At 33.1% G+C, this 25,932-nt stretch overlaps 2 protein-coding genes across 3 annotated transcripts; both read left to right on the top strand.

The window, feature by feature from the left end:
• The first annotated feature begins 991 nt into the window (after positions 1 to 991).
• Positions 992 to 8,165, top strand: LOC134270443 (complement C1q-like protein 4). The gene is made up of 2 exons (XM_062752661.1): positions 992 to 1,211; positions 7,662 to 8,165. Exons 1-2 carry the CDS (start codon positions 1,004 to 1,006, stop codon positions 8,042 to 8,044), a joined length of 591 nt encoding a protein of 196 aa, XP_062608645.1. The 5' UTR covers positions 992 to 1,003; the 3' UTR covers positions 8,045 to 8,165.
• A 1,869-nt stretch (positions 8,166 to 10,034) lies between these two features.
• On the top strand, positions 10,035 to 25,274 carry LOC134270444 (complement C1q-like protein 4). 2 transcript variants are annotated; one of them, XM_062752662.1, is made up of 2 exons: positions 10,035 to 10,316; positions 24,743 to 25,274. In XM_062752662.1, exons 1-2 carry the CDS (start codon positions 10,124 to 10,126, stop codon positions 25,120 to 25,122), a joined length of 573 nt encoding a protein of 190 aa, XP_062608646.1. In that variant the 5' UTR covers positions 10,035 to 10,123; the 3' UTR covers positions 25,123 to 25,274. The 2 variants fall into 2 exon arrangements, with proteins under 2 accessions (XP_062608646.1, XP_062608647.1); XM_062752663.1 differs by lacking the exon at positions 24,743 to 25,274 and adding an exon at positions 13,148 to 13,553.
• The last annotated feature ends 658 nt before the right edge of the window (positions 25,275 to 25,932 follow it).

Here is a 25,932-nt window from a genome sequence, read left to right on the forward strand (position 1 = left end):
ACGGACGTACAGACAGACGGACGGAGGGACATCCTGATCACTATATATATACCCTCCTACTTTTCAAGCGGGGGTATAACGGGAGGTAATGAACAATTGTCAAACAAAAATAGTTGGAATCGGATGCATTGGTGAAGAGATCTTCTCCTGTCGACCATTCTCACTCATTATGCATACCTTGTCAGGATCATGTACAGTCATGTAGGCTTAAGAACATGTAGACAATTCAGAGTGGAAAAAAGTGGAACAATTTAAATGGCTGCCACAGAAAGGTATTCAATATTCGATATAGCAAAAGGTGATTTTGGCAAACAAGTCATTGTATTGTGAATCAAACTCATGAGATTAAAATATCTTTGTCTTATCAAATTATTTGTTAATAGTCTAACTAATTTTATAATTTTAACTTGATTTTACAGATCTTAACAACTTGTAGATATATAATCCGAATGCTAGTGATACGTGTATATTGGTACAAAATTAGGGAAGATGACAGAAAAAAAGAGATCGTTATGATTATCATCAAGTTTAGTTCTTCATCAATGTCTTTCTGGTAAAAAATTTAATTTGAAGCATATGTTGATGACATCTTGGTGTCATCATTTTTCAGTGAGATATATCGACTCAAGGTAGGATTAAAAATGAATACTTATATTATTAATTGATTAAGAATTCAACACATTGAAGGTAAAATATAAGGAGGTTGTCAACTTTAATATTACACAATCAAATAATAATTATTCAATATATAAGAACAAGGATTGAAATTAAAAATAGCACTTTTCCTTGAATGTTATGGTGTGGTGGTGGTATTATACATCAAACAAACCAACTCGTGTTTGACCAATCCAAGTAAAGAAACAATTTTTTGGTCAGTCTTATCAGTAATAGAAGTGAAGAGTACGCCTTTAAGTTTACTCCTGATGATAAAAATTATCTGTTTGGTCCTTATATTAGACCAACGTCTTCACAAACGCTTCTACTATTTGGAAATTAAGGGAAAATGTCAATTTTAGCAATACTTTTTGTTGTTGGGTTGTTGCATGGGGAAAGGGGTTTCTCTTTAAATGTGACGAACCATGAGAATGATATTGGACACCTGAAGCAACTTATCCAACAGCTTAATGTTAGTCTTCAACACACTGTGAATAATGAAATTGATCAGCTGAAAAGGGAAACCAGTCTACTGAAAACAAAAATCAATGCACAAAGTAAGTTTTTGAAACAGTTTAATTTTTACTAATATGACAAGAGTAATTGCTTCTACATGTACAACTTCATGTAACTTTAAAAGCGCAATTTCTAATAGATCTAATAGATCTAATAGAATATTATTTTTTACTCTTAATGTACTTTTATAAATATTCTGACCAAGATTGTCTTTCGGTTTTGATATATTTTTAAGGTATATTTGATGTTTTTTTTGACGTTAAACAGTTCTTATGACATATAACAAGTGGTTATGATAGATGATATTAAAATAACAAAGTTCAGGAAAAATTTTCAGTTAAATGAATGAATTAAATAAGAAAACAAGAATTATGCTTAATAAGAAGAATTACAACGTTTATTTTTGTTCCAAATTTGATACGATCAAGATCTAGAAATAAATTTAAATCTGTCTTTTATGTCACAGTGCTAGATTTATTATGACATCATAATTGATTTTGAATTTTCCTGTACTTAATGCCATGATAAACTATTGTTGAAAATAAAGAATACGTGGAATTCTATTTTAAAGCATGTTAAGGTTAATCCCGTTTCTAATGTTTAATTTAATATCATTTTAAATACAAGGTCAAGAGGATATGATAAGATTATTCTAGGAGACTGTGGCAATATTTATAATACCCTTTATGTAATACCTGCTTGTTTACATATTATTGAGATCTAAATAACCTTCCACTTTCTTTCTGGATAAAAATCACAACTCCATATTTGTGTGAATTGTCATTTATTGAAAATGACAATGAGTATTAAAGAATACAATAAATGGGGAGATCAAAAAACCTTATACAAATATTCTTTTACATAAACAAGTAAAGTTGTATAATGATCTCCCCTGTTACATGTCAAAATAATGTACGAAATAACAGAAAAAATTGTAAAACATATATACATTACAAGCAAAAAGTTGGCGTTCAACAATAAAAACAGAAGCCCCCCACACAACCCACTGTTGTGTTTTAAGAAAAGAAGATAACATTAAATAATCAAACATGTTTTACCATAAACATAAATGTTTGATATTTGACTGATGGTGAAAGCTGGGGAAGGTGGGTGGGTGATTTCTTAAGTAGAAAAATTTAACGTGTTTTTGTTTTCCCTCTAAATCAGTGAAGTGGCGCTAATCTGAGACACAAGAAAATACACGCTTCTGATTGGTTAATGTACACAGGTTTGGCTAATTCCCCGATAGACGCCGAATACACATACATATGATATGTTTTGATTTTAAGAAAACAAAAACCTGGTACCATAAAACACATGATTACATGAATGTTATTATTTGACAATAATGCTGTATTATGTAATACCTGCTTGTTTACATATTATTGAGATCCAAATAACCTTCCACTTTCTTTCTGGATAAAAATCACAACTCCATATTTGTGTGAATTGTCATTTATTGAAAATGACAATGAGTATTAAAGAATACAATAAATGGGGAGATCAAAAAACCTTATACAAATATTCTTTTACATAAACAAGTAAAGTTGTATAATGATCTCCCCTGTTACATGTCAAAATAATGTACGAAATAACAGAAAAAATTGTAAAACATATATACATTACAAGCAAAAAGTTGGCGTTCAACAATAAAAACAGAAGCCCCCCACACAACCCACTGTTGTGTTTTAAGAAAAGAAGATAACATTAAATAATCAAACATGTTTTACCATAAACATAAATGTTTGATATTTGACTGATGGTGAAAGCTGGGGAAGGTGGGTGGGTGATTTCTTAAGTAGAAAAATTTAACGTGTTTTTGTTTTCCCTCTAAATCAGTGAAGTGGCGCTAATCTGAGACACAAGAAAATACACGCTTCTGATTGGTTAATGTACACAGGTTTGGCTAATTCCCCGATAGACGCCGAATACACATACATATGATATGTTTTGATTTTAAGAAAACAAAAACCTGGTACCATAAAACACATGATTACATGAATGCTATTATTTGACAATAATGCTGTATTATGTAATACCTGCTTGTTTACATATTATTGAGATCTAAATAATCTTCCACTTTCTTTCTGGATAAAAATCACAACTCCATATTTGTGTGAATTGTCATTTATTGAAAATGACAATGAGTATTAAAGAATACAATAAATGGGGAGATCAAAAAACCTTATACAAATATTCTTTTACATAAACAAGTAAAGTTGTATAATGATCTCCCCTGTTACATGTCAAAATAATGTACGAAATAACAGAAAAAATTGTAAAACATATATACATTACAAGCAAGAAGTTGGCGTTCAACAATAAAAACAGAAGCCCACAAAAGGCAAACCACGTTTGCAAAAACGCCAACCAAAGTGGACTAGCCATCTAAGGGTAGACCACACAAAATGCACTTATGGTTTTGGCATGCAGACAAATATCAACACTATTTTGACACATAGTTTTTGTAAATCTTAACATACAAGAAAAGAAAAAAAATGTAAACAGTTAAATAATTCACTCTGTTTGTAAAAAAGGATAATTAATCCAGATGTAAATTTTTGGAGACTAGCTTTCACAACATTGCATTTTGACCCATACATTACATTATTTATAATAGCAAAACATGAGAACCAGCAGGCACAGCTGGAAAATTTGGGACTAGATTAATACATGGCACTACACATATCTGTGAATAACAAGGCAAAAAACATTTTCATGAACACCTGTTTGCACAGCAGTTCACTACTGACCTGTGTATAGTTTAAGACACCAGCAGTTTACTTCTGACCTGTGATATTTTAGTCACATAGCAGTTTACTTCTGACCTGTGTATAGTTTCAGTTGCACCGCAGTTTACTTCTGACCTGTGCACTTGTAATAATTGGTTTTTTCAATCCCCTAGCAATTAACTTCTGACCTGGTGGATTGAAAAAACACCCCGTTTAAAGTTCTTGCATATTAGTAGTTAACCTGTACTTAATTCTTATTCCAAGAAAGATAGTTTTGCATTTTGATAAAGTTTCTATATTTTAAAGCTTTCGAGGCGTACATACTTACGAATGGCATCTGAGTTCCATCGGCCCATTTTTTGAATACTGTTTTCCGAAAAACCTAACTTTGCAGCATGTGTAGCTGCTCCTATCCTGAAACTATGGCCTTTGTACAGAGCAGGATTGAGACCAATGAATTGAATTGTATTTTGAAGATGTTTTGCTACAAAAGAATATGGGACTGGTTTCCCCCCAATGAACTGGTAAAGAGGCCCGGTGTGATGACCAAACATTTTCACATATTCATACAAGGCATTCACGGGGCACATGATGTTGTTGTCTTTTAAGGCCTTCAAGTGGATCTGGAAGAGGTCCTTTGTTTTATTTGTTTTAAAGTGTTTTAAGACAATTACAACTTCGATGGGTGAGTTCTCATTTAGGGTAAATGAAATATCTTGTCGTTGGATGACTGTGCTAGCTAGACTTTTTGCCTTAACTACTACTTCCCCTAGCCGTAAAAAATTGACTTTAAAAGAATTCTTTGATGCTGATTCAAAACAGAGCACTGAAGCCCTTGAATTAACTTGTGTAAAATGGGACCTGTGATTGGTAAACGTGAATCTTTACACGGGGCTGAATGGTGACAGCCTTGCATGACCTTTTTTACAAGAAATGTATCCGATGGGTCTGTTGTCCCTAACAATTTATGTACATAACTAATTGCTGATACATGTGTTGCAATGCTATTTGGAGAATATCCGTTGTCAAATAGGTAAGAAATAAAGTTACATAATGTAGATGGTGAGACAGGCAAGGATTTGATGGAGGGAGATGTGCTCACTAGCATGTCCCATGATCTTTTGTAGGCTTCGCTTGAACTCTTTGTAAGAGCTTTTGTCAGAAGATTGCAAGCTGATGAGTTCAAATGTTCAAACTGGCTTGAGGGATTTGTGTCGGCTGATGGGTTAAGTGAGGTGCAGACTGGAAAGCTGCCTTCAAATATCCTAGATACCAGTTGTGACACTGTTGCTGTTGTGTCAGCTTGTGACCCTGATGTAGCATCTTGTGTCGCTGATGTAGACGCTTGTGACCCTGCTGTAGAAGCTTGTGACCCTGATGTAGCAGGCTGTGATGATATTGAAGCTGTTGTATTAACCTGTGATATTGTCGTTGATGCAGAGGTCTGTTCCTGGTTTTTTTCTTCACAAGTCGACTGAGGTTAGTGCAAACTTTGTTGCCGTAGGATCTCTGCGGCAAGTTTTTGATAGTCAATGGGGACTTGGTCTGGTTTTGTGGCCCCCGAAGCTTGATTTGGCTTCCGACGTTTTGCGGATGGCGCATCCATACCCTGGCCGTCTGTCTGTTTGGAAGTCTTTTTCCTAGGCATGACTCCTACAAAATGACTTCACTGTTTTAATACACTATGATATGTCTAAGCTAACCTAAGATGTGCCTTATATATAATAAGCAAACAGATATTATTTCTTCTCAGGACTTAACACATCATTCTCAGTGTGTGTCAAGTCCGATATATCATTGATAACTAATCAAACTTGATATTTTTATCTCTACATAAATTTCGGAACCATTGGACTGCATCTGTTATTAATTACTCAACTCAGATTTATGCACCCAGATGTTTGAGATCAAAATTTATGTAAACTTTACTGCGAATCACAAAATATTATATGCATTATGCATATAACATATAGGCAACATCAATTGTGACAACCAAAGCATATTGCTTTAATTGTATGACTACCAAGTACAGTAATAAAATCAATTTTCACAGTATTGTACATCAAGTACACGCCATGAATCTCTTAACATACTACTCATAGAGAGACTAATACATTTGTATGAATAAAACTAATGCACACTACTCTGCGTGTGACTCAACTGATGCACACTACTCTGCGTGTGACTCAACTAATGCACACTACTCTGCGTGTGACTCAACAAATGCACACTACTCTGCGTGTGACTCGACTAATGCACACTACTCTGCGTGTGACTCAACTAATGCACACTACTCTGCGTGTGACATAACTAATGCACACTACTCTGCGTGTGACTAAAATAATGCATAATACTCTGCATACGCTTAAACTGAATCAGACTACTCTGCGTGAGATTAAATTAATGTACACTACTCTGCGTGTGACCATGCTGAATTCTGACATGTAATAGAGTTACAGATCTATAGTTAATATAATTAAAAAACACTGGCTTATCTGGAATGTTGAAGAACTGCAATACGAATGCTGTGGAGGTATTTTTTCATGTGCCTGGATGTTCCCTCTAAGTGTACACCATCACGACCAAGATAAGACAGGTCCGTCCAAAATCCACGATGTTGCCAATAATAAATGTTTTCTAGGGTAGCAGTTCCTTCCTTCAATTTATTGTTAACGTATATGACGTCTTCGTTACACCCTGGTCTGGTCGCCCATGGCTGTCGACGTAACAATTGACCCACTATAACGTTTTTGATTCCCACGCCGTCACGTAAATATTGGGCATATGAGAGTAAATCTGTCACCACTTTGTGGGGTTGTACCCGGCATAAATCGTTGCCGCCCATTTGCAGAAAGCACACATCGGGGGGAGGTTTGGGGAAATTAGTGAATTCCGCGCACTGTGCTAGACGTTGAAAGGTTAGCCCCTCTCTAGCTTGAAAGTCCACAAAATATCGTGTATTATCTAATTGTAAATTAGCATAGTTTTCATTAGCTGCGATAAATTCACCTAACCGGCGAATGTATGAATGTCCCATGATTCGAACATGAATCTTCGCACCTTCCGCCATCGTGTTGTGGGCTTTTTGGACGGAGCTGTCGAATCCTGGATTCGTTAAAAAGTCACCAATAAGAACTTTGATTTCTTAAGTAGAAAAATTTAACGTGTTTTTGTTTTCCTTCTAAATCAGTGAAGTGGCGCTAATCTGAGACACAAGAAAATACACGCTTCTGATTGGTTAATGTACACAGGTTTGGCTAATTCCCCGATAGACGCCGAATACACATACATATGATATGTTTTGATTTTAAGAAAACAAAAACCTGGTACCATAAAACACATGATTACATAAATGCTATTATTTGACAATAATGCTGTATTTTGCGACACAGTACTTTTGTCAAACTTTCAAATTTTAAATACAAATTGTCAACCAAAATTTTGTTTGGGTTTAATTTAGGCAAGTTAACCTTTAAAAATGTTATGATACAACGTATTTTATATAACATATTTATAAGGACCCGATAATTAGTTTATTTTACCAAATTTGAGAAAATGTAGACACATTCTTTCATAGATATTGAAGTAGAAAGCCACTGCAGATAGGTTATAGAATATCTCAGGCGTCTTAGATCATTTTATCCATGTGTAACAACAAAACTTTGTATTATACTGAAACTTCAAATGCAACTCTTTGAAAAGATACTCGTGTTTTCAATATCAAAGTTAAACATTCTACACTGTACATTTAAAATTTAGGTCAAAATCCCATAGCTTTCACCGCAAGACTATCGCACGATGTTGAACTGCTGGGCGAACAGACAATTGTGTTTGATAAAATAATTCTGAATCTTGGAAACGCTTACCATGAAAGTTATGGACACTTCACGGCTCCAGTGCAAGGTGTTTACCAGTTTGCTGTATCGCTGTTAAACGACGGGAAAGAATCTTATTTTTCGTTGATGAGAAACGGAAACCAGGTGTTGTCAATGCTTTATATAAGAAGTGGTACCTTCTATTCCTCATCGTCCATTGTTGTCGCACAGCTAGAAGCCAACGATGTTGTCTTTGTCAAAGGTACCAGAACAGCAAACTTAGACGAGTCATATTATTGTATTTTTAGTGGATTTCTTATTCAGTAATTGTAATAAAAATCCAAGAAGGCTTAATTCAAACATTGCATGTTAGAATATAACTGATTTAAGTGAAGTTATTTTATAATTAAGAGAAATGTTTTCTTGTTGAAGTTAATATACTTCTGTGATACACTTTAATTTGTGTTGTTTAATATTAAATTAGTCACATGCATATTTATACTATTGATTACAAACCATTTGTAATTAAGAAGAATATGCCAAATTCTGGTTTTCTGTTTAGCCCTCTTTCTTTTAACAGTGACGTAGCTTCGTTTTTGAAAGAGGGAGGGGCAGCTAGAGATTTTTTTACTTACCTGAAAAAGTTGACAAGAAAAAAAGGAAATTTTCCCAATCAGTGAACATTTGCTATATTAAAAGTTATGTTTGAAGAAGTGGGGGGGGTGCCCTACGAATGGATTAAGCAAACACTGCAGTCCTACTCGAAAGACGAAAGATTACGAGTAATGAGACAGATATTAGACAAATAGATGTTGATAATTTATATTGACTCTGATCTTTTCGAGGATCGATTCTCAATCGCAGCGCCGTTTTAAATCTAAGACGTATACATACATATAGGTAGTGACTGTTCTTTCGCCAAGCGCTGGGCATTAGAAGTGAATGTCACGGTTCTTTCGGATATGACTTTAAAAACGTAGGTCCCGTGTCAGGGTAGGCGTTGGCACGATAAAGAATTCTTGAATGAGACGTTAAACAATATACATGTACAATCAATCAATCATTTTCGAGGTCCATGCAAGTGCCTGCTCTGTTCCTGATTTGTATTGCTTGATTGGACTATTGAGTTTGAAAATGTTCGTTATCTCCATATTTTATTCACCTGATTATTACAGAAAAACATGTATCTCCTGAAAAAGAAAATTTAATATAACATGTACAATGTTTACATATGTATAACTCTTATTTTTTTTCTGAAAAGTAGCAATGTTTAGCTCACGTCAGTCGAGGCTAAAGTATCTGTGAGGGTTTTTTTTTATGATTTAGGAGGTTGGGGGTCAACAAAAAAAACGTTAGATATAACTTCATTTTTAGATATAAATTTTTAAGGCATCTACTACCATTTCGCATAGAAAAATTCCATACATTTTAGATTTAAAATATAATCATTTTTGTATATCTCCAAATGGATCAAATTCGTTTAAAAATAGCCACCTCCGTCCCCCCCCCCCCCCCCCAGCCTTGTTAAAATTTTGTTGCCGTTAATCTTTACCAATATTAACTTCTTCTCCAGAACCACAGGCCGAATTTCAACAAAACTTGCCATTAGGTATCCTTGGTCAAATGGGATTTATGTTTGTTCAAAAAGGGTCATGCCTTCTTCCAAGGGGATATAATTACGAATTAGTGACACTGCTAAAAATTACTTTTCTTCTCAAAAACAAATGAGCCAGAAAATACAATTTATATAGAAACATCCTCAGATGCTGTAGACAAAAAAATGTCAAATTATGACCTTCGGAGTTAAGGTAGTTGCCACAATAGTCGATTAAATTTTTACATATCTCGAACACTGAGATCATCGGAACTTCTCAACAACAGCCAAGTCATGCTTGGTCATTTTAACCGGAAGCATCCTTTAATACTGAAGATTCACATTTGATAAAATCATGCCCCCTTAGGGTAGGGTCCATGCACAATGGACTATCAAAGTTTAGAATAGAAATACTTAAGAATATCTTTTAAAAAATCTTCTACCCAAGAACAGCAAGCCTTGATTGGTCAATTTAAATGGAAACATCCTCAAGTAATGTAAATTGAAGGTTTTTCCAATTATCACCCCTTCCCCTGAATAAGTTGGGGTCACTTATACATCATGTATAATTATTTGAACTTTTCCACACTGAACTGATTACCGCTACTTTTTAAGTAATTGGGTGGGCGATGTGGTTCCTTGGCCTGTCCTCTTGTCGTTATCAGTAAAAGATAAGTTCTTGAATACCTATGCTGCTAAGTATCGTACATGAATGTAGAGAAGCCATTTGTCTGGAAAACAAGATTTATTACCTTAGAACCTTTTTTGCTTCGTTCATGTCCATTTTTTGAAAGAGGAAAATTTGTGCAACAATGTCGCCTTTAACAGTACTTTTAATTGTTGGACTGTGTGGAAAATTGTGTTTCTGCTTGAATCTGACGAACCACGGGGATGATGTTGCACACCTGAAACAGCTTGTTCAACAGCTGAATACCAGTCTTCATCAAATGGCTATGAACAACAGAAATGAGATTAATCAACTGAAAGCAAATTTCAACACACAAAGTAAGTTTATTTCAAATATTCCTTAAATATTTTTTCTTGCTGGTTTGAAAGGCAAACTTACACACAATTAGAATATATCGACATTTAAAGTCCAATAGAAATCCATAGTATCTAAGTTCAATGGCTTAAAAACGTTTCAATGCAAGATCACGATTATTTGCACAAATTTATGCTGATTACATAGGCAAATCTACATACAAATTAGATTACTAGGGTATATGGACAGTTTAAGTCCATAAGAGAGTTTACATGTAATATTTTATGCTAGTAAAATAATTTTATGCTAGGTTTCATGTATCATATATAAGATTGTAAATCCCTACTTTATGCCTTATTATCTTAAACATTTGAAAACTTATGGGAACTCCACGGTAATTCCACCCTCTGAGACTAAAGAACAAGCATCAATTTATGTACTGCTATTATTAATACATGTAAAGTAAAGACGGCCAATAATTTGCCTAAAAAATGATTACTCAACCCATCCCCAACGACTTAAACAGGTCGAGGAAAGTACCTTATATGGTTATTGTTGTCATTGCGCACAGGGGTGCTCACAGCAAACAATGGTCTAATCCAATGAATGAGCCAAAAAGCATGATGGTCTACTACATGTTTATTTTTACTACAAACACGTGGGTCAAGGAAATTTATGACACGATTTCAACTGACTGAAGAAAAGTCAACTAACATGTTTTTTTTAAATGTGTTTGTGAAAATCAAGAAGAATGGATACTTATTAAGATTTCCTATGCTCACATTGAAAAAGTCAATTTTCCTTGATACATGTAAGTAGTACTTTGAAAGACCGCTCACAAGTACAAAAAGTTTTTTGAACTCGATCTTCGTAAATTTGTCATGTAAGTGATTAAATTCGTTGTTGCTTTGTTATTTGTTAATGGAAACTAAAAGTTAATGCATTTATTTAAAAAAAATTTGCACGAGTTTTTTATTGACACTATATTAATTCTCATGTACAATGATCATAGAACGTATATTTAGCTGTACGTTTTTCAAAGTTGTATACGTGTAAACATTGACAATACGTGAGTATACCTCAGAGTTGATTGTTTTGGACCAAGGAATAGTCACGTGAAGTTGACTTTTAACTGACAGTACAGCACGGGAAAAGCTGTCAACAAACAGACTTGTGCAATGGAGTGGAGAAAACTGTAATTTTACCATTGTAAATCATTTGTATAGAGTGTAAAATGCTTTGGAAAATGCATCACGTCTTTCCAAGAGCATTTAAAAAAATTGGCCTTTTCGAAACATACATGTAGTATTTTTGTAGTATTCCATAATGCAACTCATTGAGCTGATTGGTCGATTTGTCAGTCACGTTGGTTCCTCACTTAACATGTAAATTTATTGCGACCTCACAGAAAATAGTTTCCTCGAACAGTTTAAATGTACACCAGATAAACACTGATAAACTCAAATTTAAATACGGAGATAACGAACAGCATTAAAGTTCAAAAGTCCATCAAACAAATCAAAATTGGAGCAGATAAAACACGGATGTCCAAAACATCTTAGGTGGATCATGTGCCATGGGGAAATGAGAGTTTTGTTTTTGTTTTTGAATTCATTGTTCCATTTACTATTCCAAATATACATTATCAACAGTGATTTCCCTTAACAGGTCGTCCATAGCCTTTGAACATTTTTACTGAAGAAATAAGACATGTACCCTACGTTGAAAATATACGAAATAGTCCCAATGCAAACCTTGATCTGGTATTCACATAGTCCAAAATTACTTTTTGTTTAGAGCTTCCTTAAATTCAAACTACTGAAGAAAATCTAAATTAATTATAAATACCATGAATTCATTCCATTCGATAAATGCTGCAATTCAGTCGAAAACCCCCGAATAGTGAATAATAACTCTCATACTGAATAAGAGTGGCCAAAAAAAATCAATTATAGATAGCATACATTTTGATACCAGCACTCCACATATTAAACAATACACGTTAATAATGTAAGAGATTGGTTTTTTTATTCTAATAGGTTTTTAATGATTGATTTCAATTCAAGGGATCAAGGTTTTTATGCAGTTTTAAAGTATTTAAGAAACATTATAGCATAACAATGATTAATCTTATTTAAAAAAATACAAACAAGAAATGACAAACACACGGATCCCCGGAGCTACAGGTTGGATGAGGTGCCTCGGAGGAGTAAGCATTCCCTTATGACATATCACACCACAAGTCCTTTAAATCTTTCATGTACACGAAGTTTTCTATGCTCAAATTTAGTATAAAAAAGGCCCAAAGATTGAAATAAAACAAGTAAGCCAAACTACGATCCAATGATTTACATAAAGTATTAACGAGTAATCCTAAATACCATAATATGAAAGTTAATAGCTCGTTGACTTACACAAGTTATAATAGCTCGTTGACTTAAACAAGTTTAGAATATCAAGAAACTGCAGGGTATTAATGGAATGGATTGTGAGTATATAGAGGTTCTGTTTGCCTTTATTTGCCCTATTTCCATACTCATTTAATCTAAAAAAAAATATCAGACAAAATGGAAAGGGAAAGACATATAATGACAAAATAATCTGCAAAAAAAATTCTCCAAGTTTTAAGTTTATTGTATGTATCAAACAAAATGAATTAATGCCATATATTCTACCAATTCTTTAGGTCAAGGTCCATAAATAACATAATTATAAATAAAAATGAATCTTGATAGCATGATTCCAAAGTAGCTTGTGCACTTATACAATATTAAAATAACAGGGAAGAAACAGGTCATCAATAAAATGGATTGCGAGAATGTAATTAATATTATATATTCTATCCATTTTTTAGGTCAAGGTCCCATAGCTTTTACGGCGATATTGACGCATAGTACGGAATATTTGACTGGGAACACAGTTGTTTTTGATAAAATAATTTTGAATCTTGGAGACGCTTACCATGAAAGTTATGGACACTTCACAGCTCCAGTACGAGGTGTTTACCAGTTTGCTGTATCACTGTTAAACAACGGGAAAGAATCTTATTTTAATATTGTGAGAAATGGAAACCAGTTGTTATCACAGATATATACAAAATCTGGTTACATTTCATCTTCGTCCATTGTTGTTGTGCAGCTAGAAGCAAGAGATGTTGTCTTTGTTAAGGCACTGACGACTGGTAATTTAGATGGAGGCTTGTACTGTACTTTTAGTGGATTTTTGATTCAATGATTTCATCAAATGATTCAAATAGGAGATTTGTTTCTGCGATATGAGTTTTATAAACATTTGAAACAAAACTTTCGAATTTTTATTTTCTATTTGAAATTGCCTGATAAAAAAGAACAAGATATGTTTCCATTCAAATTTTGCCCTTTGAATTTCTGAAAAAAATGAAAATGATGTAAAAGTTGAAAACTCATGCTTTCTGAATAATGGAAATTCCATGCAAAAAAAGCATACAAATCATTTTTCTCACATGTTTTTAAATGCTAATTGTGACGTCATAATCATGTGCTTTTTCCCGTATTTTCTTAAAAAGTTGCAGAAGAGACCAATTTTCATTTATATTTTCTTTCAGATAATATTGTCTACAGGCATCGTCCACAAAGATCTTGAGATACCGTGAAATCACTAATTTTCGTGGGGGTTTAATTATCGTTGTTTTCGTGGTGTGAAGAGACCCACAAATATATGTCCACCACGAAATGCAAATTTTCATATGCACAACTACTAAAAAGTTCTTCATCCACAAAATAAAATCCCCACGAACCAACATTTTTCCTTCAACCACGAAAATTTGACCCCACGAAAATATGTGATTTTACAGTATGTGATTTGTTATTGACTTTTGCACAAAATATCAAAAAATTAACATGGGAGACGGCTGTGGACCCTATTTTCTAAAGGAAAATCACCATTGAAATTGGGCATAATGAGGCTTTTTCTGTTGAAAATAGAGAAATGCATCACATTAATGACGTCATATTTACTGATAGGTAAACCTTCGAGCAATATTCTTTCCTGATTTATCACAGTCATATACTTTTAACTAATATTTAAGGCAGTTTCAAAACTTTTTAATGTCATTACATTTTAGGGCACAATAAAGTAAAACCATGCCTTCTTCTTGGGGATAGTAATACACTAATTTTGTATGTATGTTTTCTGAGGTTTCTTTGAAAGTATATTTAAGAAATGTTTCTTAGTATGGGTGAAAATTCTTACACATGCCCTGAAATGTTTCCTGGCGCTTCAAGGATACCTTCAAACATATAGATATGTCTGGATAAGTCAGCTTTTTATAGAAACTTCGAAGAATAGGGACGCTTTTAGATAAAAATGCTGTTGCGAGTATTCTTGGATATATATCAACACAGCCTTTGCATGGTTGCTTCAATATCAGCAAGAGTAATTTAACTTCTTAATGGTACTAGAAGAAAAATTAGGTTACCATAAATGCAATGTTATTATAGTTAGATGACTATACATGTGCAACTTTAGTTTTATGAAAAGAACTTTTGAAAACAACATTTGATGTTTGCATTTTAAAACGATTCCTAGTGGTTACCGAGAAAAAGACATACAATGTGATCCATAACTTATCATCAGAGTAATGACTTAAGCAAACTCGTATCTGCACTTCTTGAGGATGGTTGCATACATATTAATATTATTATAATTGTTTTTAATATTGATACTGACAATCAAGAAAATGATAAGGATTATTTTCCAAATATATTCAAATGTCTGATGTAAAATTTTCCTTAGGGTTTATTTGAATCTTATAAACACACCCTTAACATTATATGAAAGTTGTCAAAAGCTAAAAATTAACCATCATTTTAAAAATTCAACTACATGTATATGTGCATGTTTAATGTCAAACACTGACAAGAAGGGTGCAAAATGACAAACCAAAGAAAAAAGGAATAAAGAAAAAAATCAATGTTTATATCATTTACACAGGAGTTTGTTATTTTCGAATATCTTCATTCCGTTAGATAAGGGATGTTCTGCAGTTCTTTGAAGTTAATGGCTGCTCGCTCTCTTGTCCAGAAACTTGATTATTTTAAAACATTATCAAAAAACTTCATAATTTGAAAACATTATCAAGAAACATTTCAAGCTGCATAGCAATTTTTCTAAGATTTGAAAACAACGTAATCTTCTTGTATTCCTGAAAGACTCTACCTTTTCCGTTCTAGAAACTTTTTTTTTCTTTTTTTGAAATCGAATTTGATTAGTTGTTATGATCATCGATAAATGAAATATATTGAAAAAATGAAGAGTAGTCAAGGACAAAAGTCCGTTTAACATCACCAATCAGAGGCAGAGCAAATGCGGACTTCTAACACCTTGGATCAGGTGCCATGGATAAACTAATCATATTTGTCACAGATGACTACGATTCTCAAACAAACATACATGTATTTATTTAAAAATCAGTTTAATTTTCTTAACCGAAAACATTGACATGACTGGGATAAGATGTTCAAACATCTATTGTAAAACCTGTGGATGAGATCAGTTTATACTGAGAGTCTTATACAGTTTAATTTCAGACTCTTTTGATTTTGTTTTCTGCGTTTGCTATTTAAGCATATCAAGTTAAATTCATTGTGACGTTTAATGATGAAACCTTAGTAAATTTTGTTGTAAAACGTTTTACTGATCCATCATCCCTTTTTAATGTACTGTCCTGAACATGGTCGGGACAATGTCTATCTTAGACAGAATCGTACAATGTCATAATTAAAAGAAAAGCCATATAAGATTAAATATGTGGAGAAAATATAGAGTATTTGAGCTCAAAAGTCCATTAAACTTACAAAATAGGAGAGAAGAAAACGGGGAGCTCCAAAACATCAGAGGTAGGATCAGGTGCCATGCAGAAGTGAGCATCCCCTGCCGACCGGTCACACCCACCGTGTGCTCTTTGTCATGATCGGGAAATAACGGGAAGAAAATCTCAGAACAACTAAGTGTTAGATAATGGCTTAACAATCAGTATGAAAAAAAGTCAGTCAGCATTTGCTTGACTAAAGGATTTGCTAAAAAAGACATTGTATTGACCATAGATTTCACGAAATAATGAGTTAAATTAATTAATGCTGATTTTCTTGCTTCATCGACGTGTTTGCCAATAGCTTACCTTGTTTTAAAAAATTGTTCATACGTCGAACATGCTCTTCCGGATCGAATCAACTGAGAGGTTTAAACTCCGTATGCAGGTGACAAAAGTATATTTGCTGAAAAAGTAAGGGAAGTTGACGATTGGAAGGTTAGTCATCACGTTTATCATAAAGCTTTGCTGTTAGGTAACCATTAACACCTTTTAATTTTCTAGTAAAAGATCCAAATATGAAACGAATGTGTCAGAGTGTGTGGTATCTTTTATTTTAAACTCACCGGATTAAATATCTACATTACCGAGGTCTACAGCATTATGTTCAGCAACTGAGTAATAAGAAAATAAAGAACGTATTTTTAAAAAAAAATAGAAATTGAATTGCACGTATATAAATATATACATAATACTTAATATCGTGTTCAAAATATACTTTGAATACACGTTTAAGTGTTAAAAACGAAACAAAATAACGTGTTTACATCGAACATAATAGGAAAGATTATAATACATTGATCCAAATTAATTTGATCTAATAGGTGTACTACATTTTCTCAAAACAACTTTACTACAATCCCTTCACAAAGATCACACTTTACAACACCCAGTATTACTTTATATATATTACAAAATATCATCACCGGTATTAGAAATCTTTGACAAAAAATGAAGGTCATACATTTGGCTTCTTTAGAATTTAGATATCACCAGTTTGACAGGTTCATATATTTTTAACATACATGAAGAGATGTACGCACTAACACAGTCACAAAACGGTAATATGGATAATTGTCTTTTATATCCCCGACCACTTCTTACATGTTGCTTCCTGTTGTTATATGGTTGCAGTTTTGTTTGAGAGTCACGGAATAAGAATTTGATCCTTACGTTTCGGGATTGAATCCCACAGTTGGAAGTTGGGACCTATTCCTCGGACGTATAAACCGTGTTTCCTTGTTGCAGTAGCAAATTAAGCATCCTGTCGATGGATTAACTTTCCAATACGTTTTCTCTTTCATATCTACTGTTCTCTACACGCTATTGGCATTCTTCGTTTCGGTTTCTTAGAATCTTTTCTAAGATTGTCACATTTCTGAAAAAGATTAATCAGATCAAAGGAGACTATGGTAGCCATTACTAAAATGATAACCACTGCTCCCACATATCCAATGTGTTCAGACGATCGTCTGTCGTCCTTTGCACAGGAGATTCTTCTGACCTCTGAGGAGAGTTCAGATTTGTTGACCTTTAATTCTGCAATAAGTTCATGGAGTTTGATTTTTGTAGAGCCTGTGTCATTGATAGTGTGTTTTATTTTTCTGCAAGCACAGTTGCAGATTTTCTTCGATTTTTGTACAGATGTAGTAAAAGTACGACGAGTTTTTGTGGGATTTGTCGTTTGTATTAAATCTGTTGAAGTAAGATTTACATATTCTGGAGAGATAGTTTTCAAAGTCGTGTGTATCGAAGACAGTTCATCTTTAGATGTACCAATTGAAGAAACATTACTTTGCCGCGTAGAAATGGTGTGCAAATCGGTAGTAATAGGATTCATGAGAGGGGTTGTTTTCGATGTCCTTCGTGAGAAAGTTTTGGTTAACTCTGAATAAGCGCTTGAAAAAGTTGTAGAAGCTGTGTTATTTTCATTTTTTCTAAATTTTGTGTTAAGTCTAGTTACATGGTTTTCTTTCGTTGAGACAATCTTTATAAAAGTGGTCAAAAGAGTTGTTTCAGGCATTGTCAATGCTGTTTGATAAGGCGACGAGGAGAGCATTTCTGTTCTCGTCCTAGCTTTATCAGAATTATCATGATAATTGTCAGCAAACAATACACAAACATCGTATTCTGACTGAATGGTCAGACTTTGTCCCCTTTCTAATGGTACTACAAAAAAGTTTGTGATAGTATGAATGTTGCGATTAATCCTGATATTTTGTCTTTTTGACTGCACGGTGTTTATTTTTGCAGTGCAATTACTAACATTAGTTGAATTAAACATTGGGCAAGACATCTGAAAATTCAATCCACAGCTGGTCTTTGGGAGGACTTGAAAAATAGAATCATCCTTACAAAAGATGACAAGTGTATCAGAAGAAGCTACAACGGTTTGGTACAGTGGAGAAGTGCTGCTTATTTCAATAAATTTTCCTGTTTTTAAAATACAATGCAAACTTCCGCTGCAGGTACCATACAAGTTTAAGGCATGTTGCAACCTTGGAGGGGCTTTTATATTTACCACCACGTCTGTTCGGGAGCTGGATGAAACTCGACATGTAAACCTTTGGCTAATTTCACTTGAAGACACCAGGATGTACTCCGTGCCTAGCTCTTTCAAAGAGTGTACACTAAAAATATTACTTCTTCTTAGCTCATGAATTTCCATGACCACATCTGATGCATGTGTTATTGATATTGTAAAGATTCCATAATTGGAAGGAAATGTGTTTGAGATACTGAAGTTGAACCTGCCAGGCAGCCAAAGAGAGTGATTCCCGTGGGTTATTGTGGTATTGGCTGTATTGGTTGTGTCTACTGAAAGTTTGGCGAAAATTGATCGTTCATCCGGGGGATGGGCAAATGGGAAAAGGATAACTGTATATTTTTCAGAAGTTGCTAAGCCTTAAAAAAAACAACATAATTGATTTTTTTTAAATGTTTTACTCCTGACATTGTGATCTCCTCTGATCAGGCTAATTATTTTTTATTCATAATGAGTCTAATAAATATGAATAAAGAAATTGCTTAGGATTCTTCAAGTTCGAAAATGACTCAGAGGGCATTTTAAAACACAGCAAATTTATATTTTCTTAATCTTTACATGAAATATTAATCTTTTAAGAATGTGTACATTTTAAAAAAAAATTAATACTCACCAAATAAGAGGAAGCATGCAACAATACTCATCTTTATAGCGTTGATCATTTTAAAATAATTTTGTTCTACAGAAAATGGCATACAGATAAAAAAAAAAAGTCAAACATCCATATATATACCTGAAGGGAATTTTCAAAGAAAGCCTATACTGATAATTTTCATGATGAAAGATATTTTTAGACCGTTTGAAATTTTGACATTAATCAGGTCTGGGCGGCCTCCGTTTTTGGAGGATAGCTAGATTCAATATGGCAACCAAATGTTTTACCATATATGGAAATCGCAACGCAATGTCGGATAGTTTATCTTCTGAATTCAGAGGATAACACAGGTTATTTTCAAACGCCTCGTGCCTACCTTTAATCAAAAAGTGCAAGCACCAGAGTACAATTAATTAAAAGATCAAACATTAAACTATCGATTGTATGTGGCGATTTGAGATTCTATGTCTAGAATTTTTACAATACGCTTTCAAAGTTGGCACTTCTTGTGCTTCATTTCTACTTAATGTTTCTTGTTTTTTGTTGTTGTTTTTTTTTTTTTTTTGTTTAATTTTTATATTTTTCCCTATCAAGACAAATAAAAAGGCATTTATAAATGCTCAAACAATACATAAATAACATTAATTTCATATTTTCTTTTAATTAAAAATTAGAGAAAAAGGATACACAAAAGAAAAAATACTGTAAAGACAAAATACACTCTGCCTGATAATTTAAGCAAAGATAAAATAAATATTATTTAGAGAAAATAAGAAAAAAAAAATCCCACTTTTTGGCTGTGCAGCATCCAAACTTCAGCTAGAGTTACTGGATGAGGCCTCGACGGGGAGTATACATCCGCAGTATATATATATTTCCACGGACAACGTAAGTTTCAGTCAGATTAGTTTTGATGTCAACAACGGGTAGACGTAATTGAATTTAAGTTTAACTGATATGGAGGACGGTATAACCTTGCTGTAGATGGAGATTGATCCCAATTTATTTCAGGGGTCTTAATAGTTCAATTTAATTAGATACACGTACAGGCGATACACACAGTTCTTTACTTTAATATGTGTACGAGCTTTTGATAAATTGGATCAGATTTGTTTTTTGACCGTGCTGTATTTTAGATACAGATTAGTTGGCTTATTTAGCAGTACAGAAGACTAATACAGAACGGAAAGTAGCTCCGACCACTCCGACCCGTGCAGAAGAGCAAACTTCAAAGAAAAACATCTCTATCCTGTCATTAAATGAAATAATAATGAAACTGAATTTTTCAAAAAAATGTTTTTTTTTTTTTTAACTTTAATACTGTTAACACATAAATTATGGTACCAGAAAATAAGCTTGGCTATAATTAATTTTCAGACAGGAAAGGGTTGAAAAATCAGCGTACGGTACATAAACCGAGAACTGCAAGAGTTGCTGTTATTTTTTTGGTTTAGATTGCCCTTTGTTTTGAAAAATCCGGTAGGTGTCGACACCTCAATCCTCTGTTTCTAGAGGATAAAATGTATCCTCCAAAAACAGAGGCCGCCTAGACCTGTTAATAATATGGGGTTTCTTTCACTTGACATTTACAACAATATAATTTTCTTATCAGTTATATAATCAATGGTTTTTAGAAAATAAAGGAAACATTTCGGCATGCTTAACTGAGAGTTCGTGGTCTAATAATGTTTTATCTCTATAAATAAAGTGTAAACAATAAATGTCTTAAAAGTGATTTTTTTTCCTTACTAGTTTTTTTAATAATAAAATATTGAGACACATTCATTATTTGGCGATTAATGATTCCAATATTAATTTTCATACCTAGAAGGGAAACTGTAAAATACTGCAATTGTTAGTACATTGTACTTGTAGGAAATTCTATCAATTGTTTTGAGACTGATCTTTTTCTTCATTTATTTTTTCTAAAGTAAAAACGATATACATGTATGTAAATACGATAAAGCAAACATATAAAAAGATACCCTTCTGATTATACATCTAAAGCAATTTACTTATTATACAAATATATATTTATCATTCTTAAGATACCTCAGAGTTTGTGACTCGATACACTGCTGAGTGACTTCAAAACAACTGCTTACCATAGATGAATTATATGGAGATAACAAAGAGTATTCAAGCTCAAAAGTCCCTTAAGCGATACAATTCAGGAGCAGAATCAAAAGGACCACCAAAACATCAGAGGTGGGATCATGTGCAATTGAGGAGTAAGCATCCCCTGCCGACCAGTGATCACCACCGTGTGCTTCTTGCCATGACTGGGAAATAACGGGAAAATCCTTAGTCAATTTCAAATATATCTTATAGATTTGTCAAACGTTAATCATAAAGCGTATCTGAAAAAAAAATTGAAATGCAACATTATCAGTTTTAAAGATTAGTAAGTTATTGTAACTTTATCTAGCGTACAATGGTCCAATCCAATGAATGAGCCGAAAAGCATGATGGTCTACTACATGTTTATTTTTACTGCAAACACGTGCGTCAGGGAAATTTATGACGCAATGTCAACTGACTGCAGGAAAGTCAACTAGCATGTTTTTTTAAAAAATGTTTTTGTGAAAAATACGAAGAATTGGCACTAATTAAGATTTCGTATGCTCACATTAACAAACAAAGTCAAATTTCCTCGATAAATAGTATTTTGAAATACGGCTCACAAGTACAGTAAATAAGAATCCAGTTTTTGGAACTCGATCTTCGTAAATTTGCCATGTAAGTGTTTAAATTCGTTGTTGCTTTGTTATTTGTCAATGGAAATTAAAAGTTATTGCATTTATTTTAAAAAAAAAGTTGCACGAGTTTTTTTATTGACACTATATTAATTCTCAAGTACATTTATTCCTCCTATGAGAAATAGCAGCCTGAAAGTGCAGTGAAAAACAGCCAAACACAGATATGCAGTTTTGTCGAATATGTCATTTTATTCAATGACATATAGTAAAATGTATAACAAATCATTAAGGGGGATCATCTAATATTAAACAATACAGGTTACATGTACACAGGTGAAAGGAACAAGTGTGATCCCCTTGAGACTGACTAGAAATTTACATGCAGTGAACATATCAGAGTACATTCAATGCACTGCCAGGTTAACAAAAATGGCGCAACAAAATCAAGGATTTTGATTGGATAACTCTGTCAAGCAAAATGAGGTGCGATTTCGCAATGAAAGTTCTATGATAATTGCGCTGCGATAAGGGCGCATATCCTGCAGACTGCGCAGGGATATGCAGAATTATCCTTAGGTGTAAAATATAATATATTTCTCATAGCGGCATAAATTGAATTATCTGTGATAATATTGTTTGATCATAGAACGTATATTAAGCTGTACGTATTTCAAAGTTGTATACGTGTAAACATTGACAATACGTGAGTATATCTCAGAGTTGATCATTTTGGACCAAGGAATAGTCAGGAGAGTTTACTTTTAAGGGACTCCGACCCTAAGCCAGGAAGGGCGACTCTTTAATTTATAATTAAATTCAAAAAGTCTTTAAATGAAGATTGAAAATTAAATCTTTTCATGCAACAATTTTCATTATATGCCTCTCAATGTTCTTCAAGGTTCTTTGAACTTCTCAGAAAGGTCTAATTAAAAGTAGAAAATTTTATCACGAAAAAGCATTTTTAGATACCAATGTTTATTAACATGATATGAAATTAGAAGTAATTTATGGAGCTTTGCAAAGAACATTGAAGCACATTGAGAAGCATATAATGAAAATTGTTGCATGAAAATATTTAAATTTCAAGCTTCATATAAAGAGTTTTTGAATTGAATTATAATTAAAGAGTTGTCCTTCCTGGCTGAGGGTCGGAGTCCCTTAACTGACAATACAGCCCGATATAAGCTTTCAACAATCGGACTTGTGCAATAGAGTGGAGAAAACTCTAATTTTACCATTGTAAATCATTTGTATATAAATGAGAGCATGGAATTAGTAGATAATAATGTACATATTGTATTAAGAGTGTAAAATGCTTGGAAAAATGCATCACGTCTTTCCAAGAGCATTTTAAAAAAAAAAAAATGGCCTTTTCGAAACATACATGTAGTATTTTTTGTAGTAACCCTTAATGCAACTCATTGAGCTGATTGGTCGATTTGTCAGTCACGTTGGTTCCTCACTTAACATGTAAATTTATTCCGACCTCACAGAAAATAGTTTCTTCAAACAGTTTAAATATACATCATATAAACACTGATAAACTCAAAATTGAATACGGAGATAACGTCAAAGGTCAAATGTCCATCAAACAATAGAAAATTGGAGCAGATAAAACACAGACCTCCAAAACATCTTAGGTGGATCATGTGCCATGGAGAATGAGACTTTTGTTTTTGTTTTTGAATTCATTGTTTCCATTACTATTCCAAATAATATATATTAACTACAGTGATTTCTGCTAACAGATAGTCCATAGTCTTTTTACTGCAGAAATAAGAAAAGTGCCCCATGCTGAAAATATACGAAATAGTCCCAATGCAAACCTTGATCTGGTATAGCTTTCACATAGTCCAAAATCACTCTTTGTATAGAGCTTCCTTAAATTAAAATTACTGAAGAAATTCTAAATTAATTATAAATACCATTGATTCATTCCATTTGATACATGCTGCAATTCAGTCGAAAACCCCCGAATAGTGAATAAGTCATAATGAATAAGAGTGGAGAAAAATCAATTATAGATAGCATATATTTTGATACCAGCACTCCACATATTAAACAATACACGTTAATAATGTCAGACATTGTTTTTATTATTCTAATCGGTTTTTAATGGTTGATTTCAATTCAAGGGATCAAGGTTTTTCTTGCAATTTTAAAGTTTTTGAAACACATTTTAGCATTACAATGACTGATCTTATTTAAAAAAAATACAAGCAAGAAATGACAAACACACGGATCCCCGGAGCTACAGAATGGATGAGGTGCCTCGGAGGAGAAAGCATTCCCTTATGACATATCACACCACAAGTCCTTTAAATCGATCATTTAGACGAAGTTTTCTATGCTCAAATTCAGTATAAAAAAGGCCCAAAGATTGATATAAAAGAAGTAAGCCAAACTACGATCCAATGATTCACATAAAGTATTAAAGAGTAATCCTAAATACCATAATATGATAGTTAAAATAGCCCGACGTTGACTTACACAAGTTATAATAGCTAGTTGACTTACAAAAGTTTAAAATATCAAGAAACTGCAGGATATTAATGAAATGGATTGTGAGTATATAGAGATTCTGTTTGCCTTTATTTGCCCTATTTCCATACTCATTTCATCTAAAAAAAAATTAAAGACGAAATGGAAAGGGAAAGAGATATAATGACAAAATAATCTGAAAAAAAATTTCATCAAGTTTAAAGTTTATTGTATGTATCATACAAAATGAATTAATGCTATATATTCTATCAATTCTTTAGGTCAAGGTTCTATTGCTTTCACAGCGACATTAACGCATAATACGGAATATTTGGCTGGGAACACGGTTGTTTTTGATAGAATAATTCTGAATCTTGGAAACGCTTACCATGAAAGTTATGGACACTTCACGGTTCCAGTACGGGGTGTGCACCAGTTTTCCGCATCACTGTTAAACAACGGGAAAGATTCCTACTTTAATATTATGAGAAATGGAAACCAGATGTTATCGGATATATATACAAAAACTGGTTACATTTCATCTTCGTCCATTGTTGTTGTGCAGCTAGAAGCGAGAGATGTTGTCTTTGTCAAGGCATCGACCACTGGTAATTTAGATGGAGGTTATTACTGTATTTTTAGTGGATTTTTGATTAAATGATTTCATCAAATGATTCCAATTGGAGATTTGTTCTGTGTTATGAGTTTTATAAACATATGAAACAAAACTTTCGAATTTTTATTTTCTATTTTAAATTTCATGATAAAAAAGAACAAGGTATGGTTTCCATATAAATTTTGCCCTTTGAATTTCTAAAAAAAAAAATGAAAATGATGTAAAAGTTGAAAACTCATGCATTCTGAACAATAGAAATTCTATGCAGAAAAAAGCATGCAAATCATTTTTCTTAAATGTGTTTTAAATATGCTAATTGTGACGCATAATCATGTGCATTTTCCCGTATTTTCTTAAAAAGTTGCAGAAGAGACCAATTTTCAATTGAATTTTCTTTCAGATAATACTGTTTACAGGCATCGCCCACAAAGATCTTGAGATATGTGATTTGTTATTGACTTTTGTACAAAATATCAAAAAATTAACGTGGGCGACGGCTGTGGACCCTATTTTCTAAAGGAAAATCACCATTGAAATTGGGCATTATGAGGCTTTTTCTGTTGAAAGTATAGAAATGCATCATATTAATGACGTCCTATTTACTGAATGGTAAACCTTTATACAATATTCTTTCCTGATTTATCACAGTCATAAATTCAACTAATATTTAAGCCAGTTCAGAACTTTTTGATGTCATTACATTTTAGGGCGCAATAAAGTAAAACCATGCCTTCTTCTTGGGGATAGTAATACACTAATTTTGTATGTATGTTTTCTGAGGTTTCTTTGAAAGTATGTTTAAGAAATGTTTCTTTTAAGTGTGGTAAAAAATTCTTACATATGCCCTGAAATGTT

This window comes from Saccostrea cucullata, unplaced genomic scaffold (genome assembly GCF_032062105.1).
Source record: "Saccostrea cucullata isolate Sc308-1 unplaced genomic scaffold, CSIRO_AGI_Scuc_v1 ctg4606, whole genome shotgun sequence".
Taxonomy (NCBI): Eukaryota; Metazoa; Mollusca; class Bivalvia; order Ostreida; family Ostreidae; genus Saccostrea; species Saccostrea cuccullata.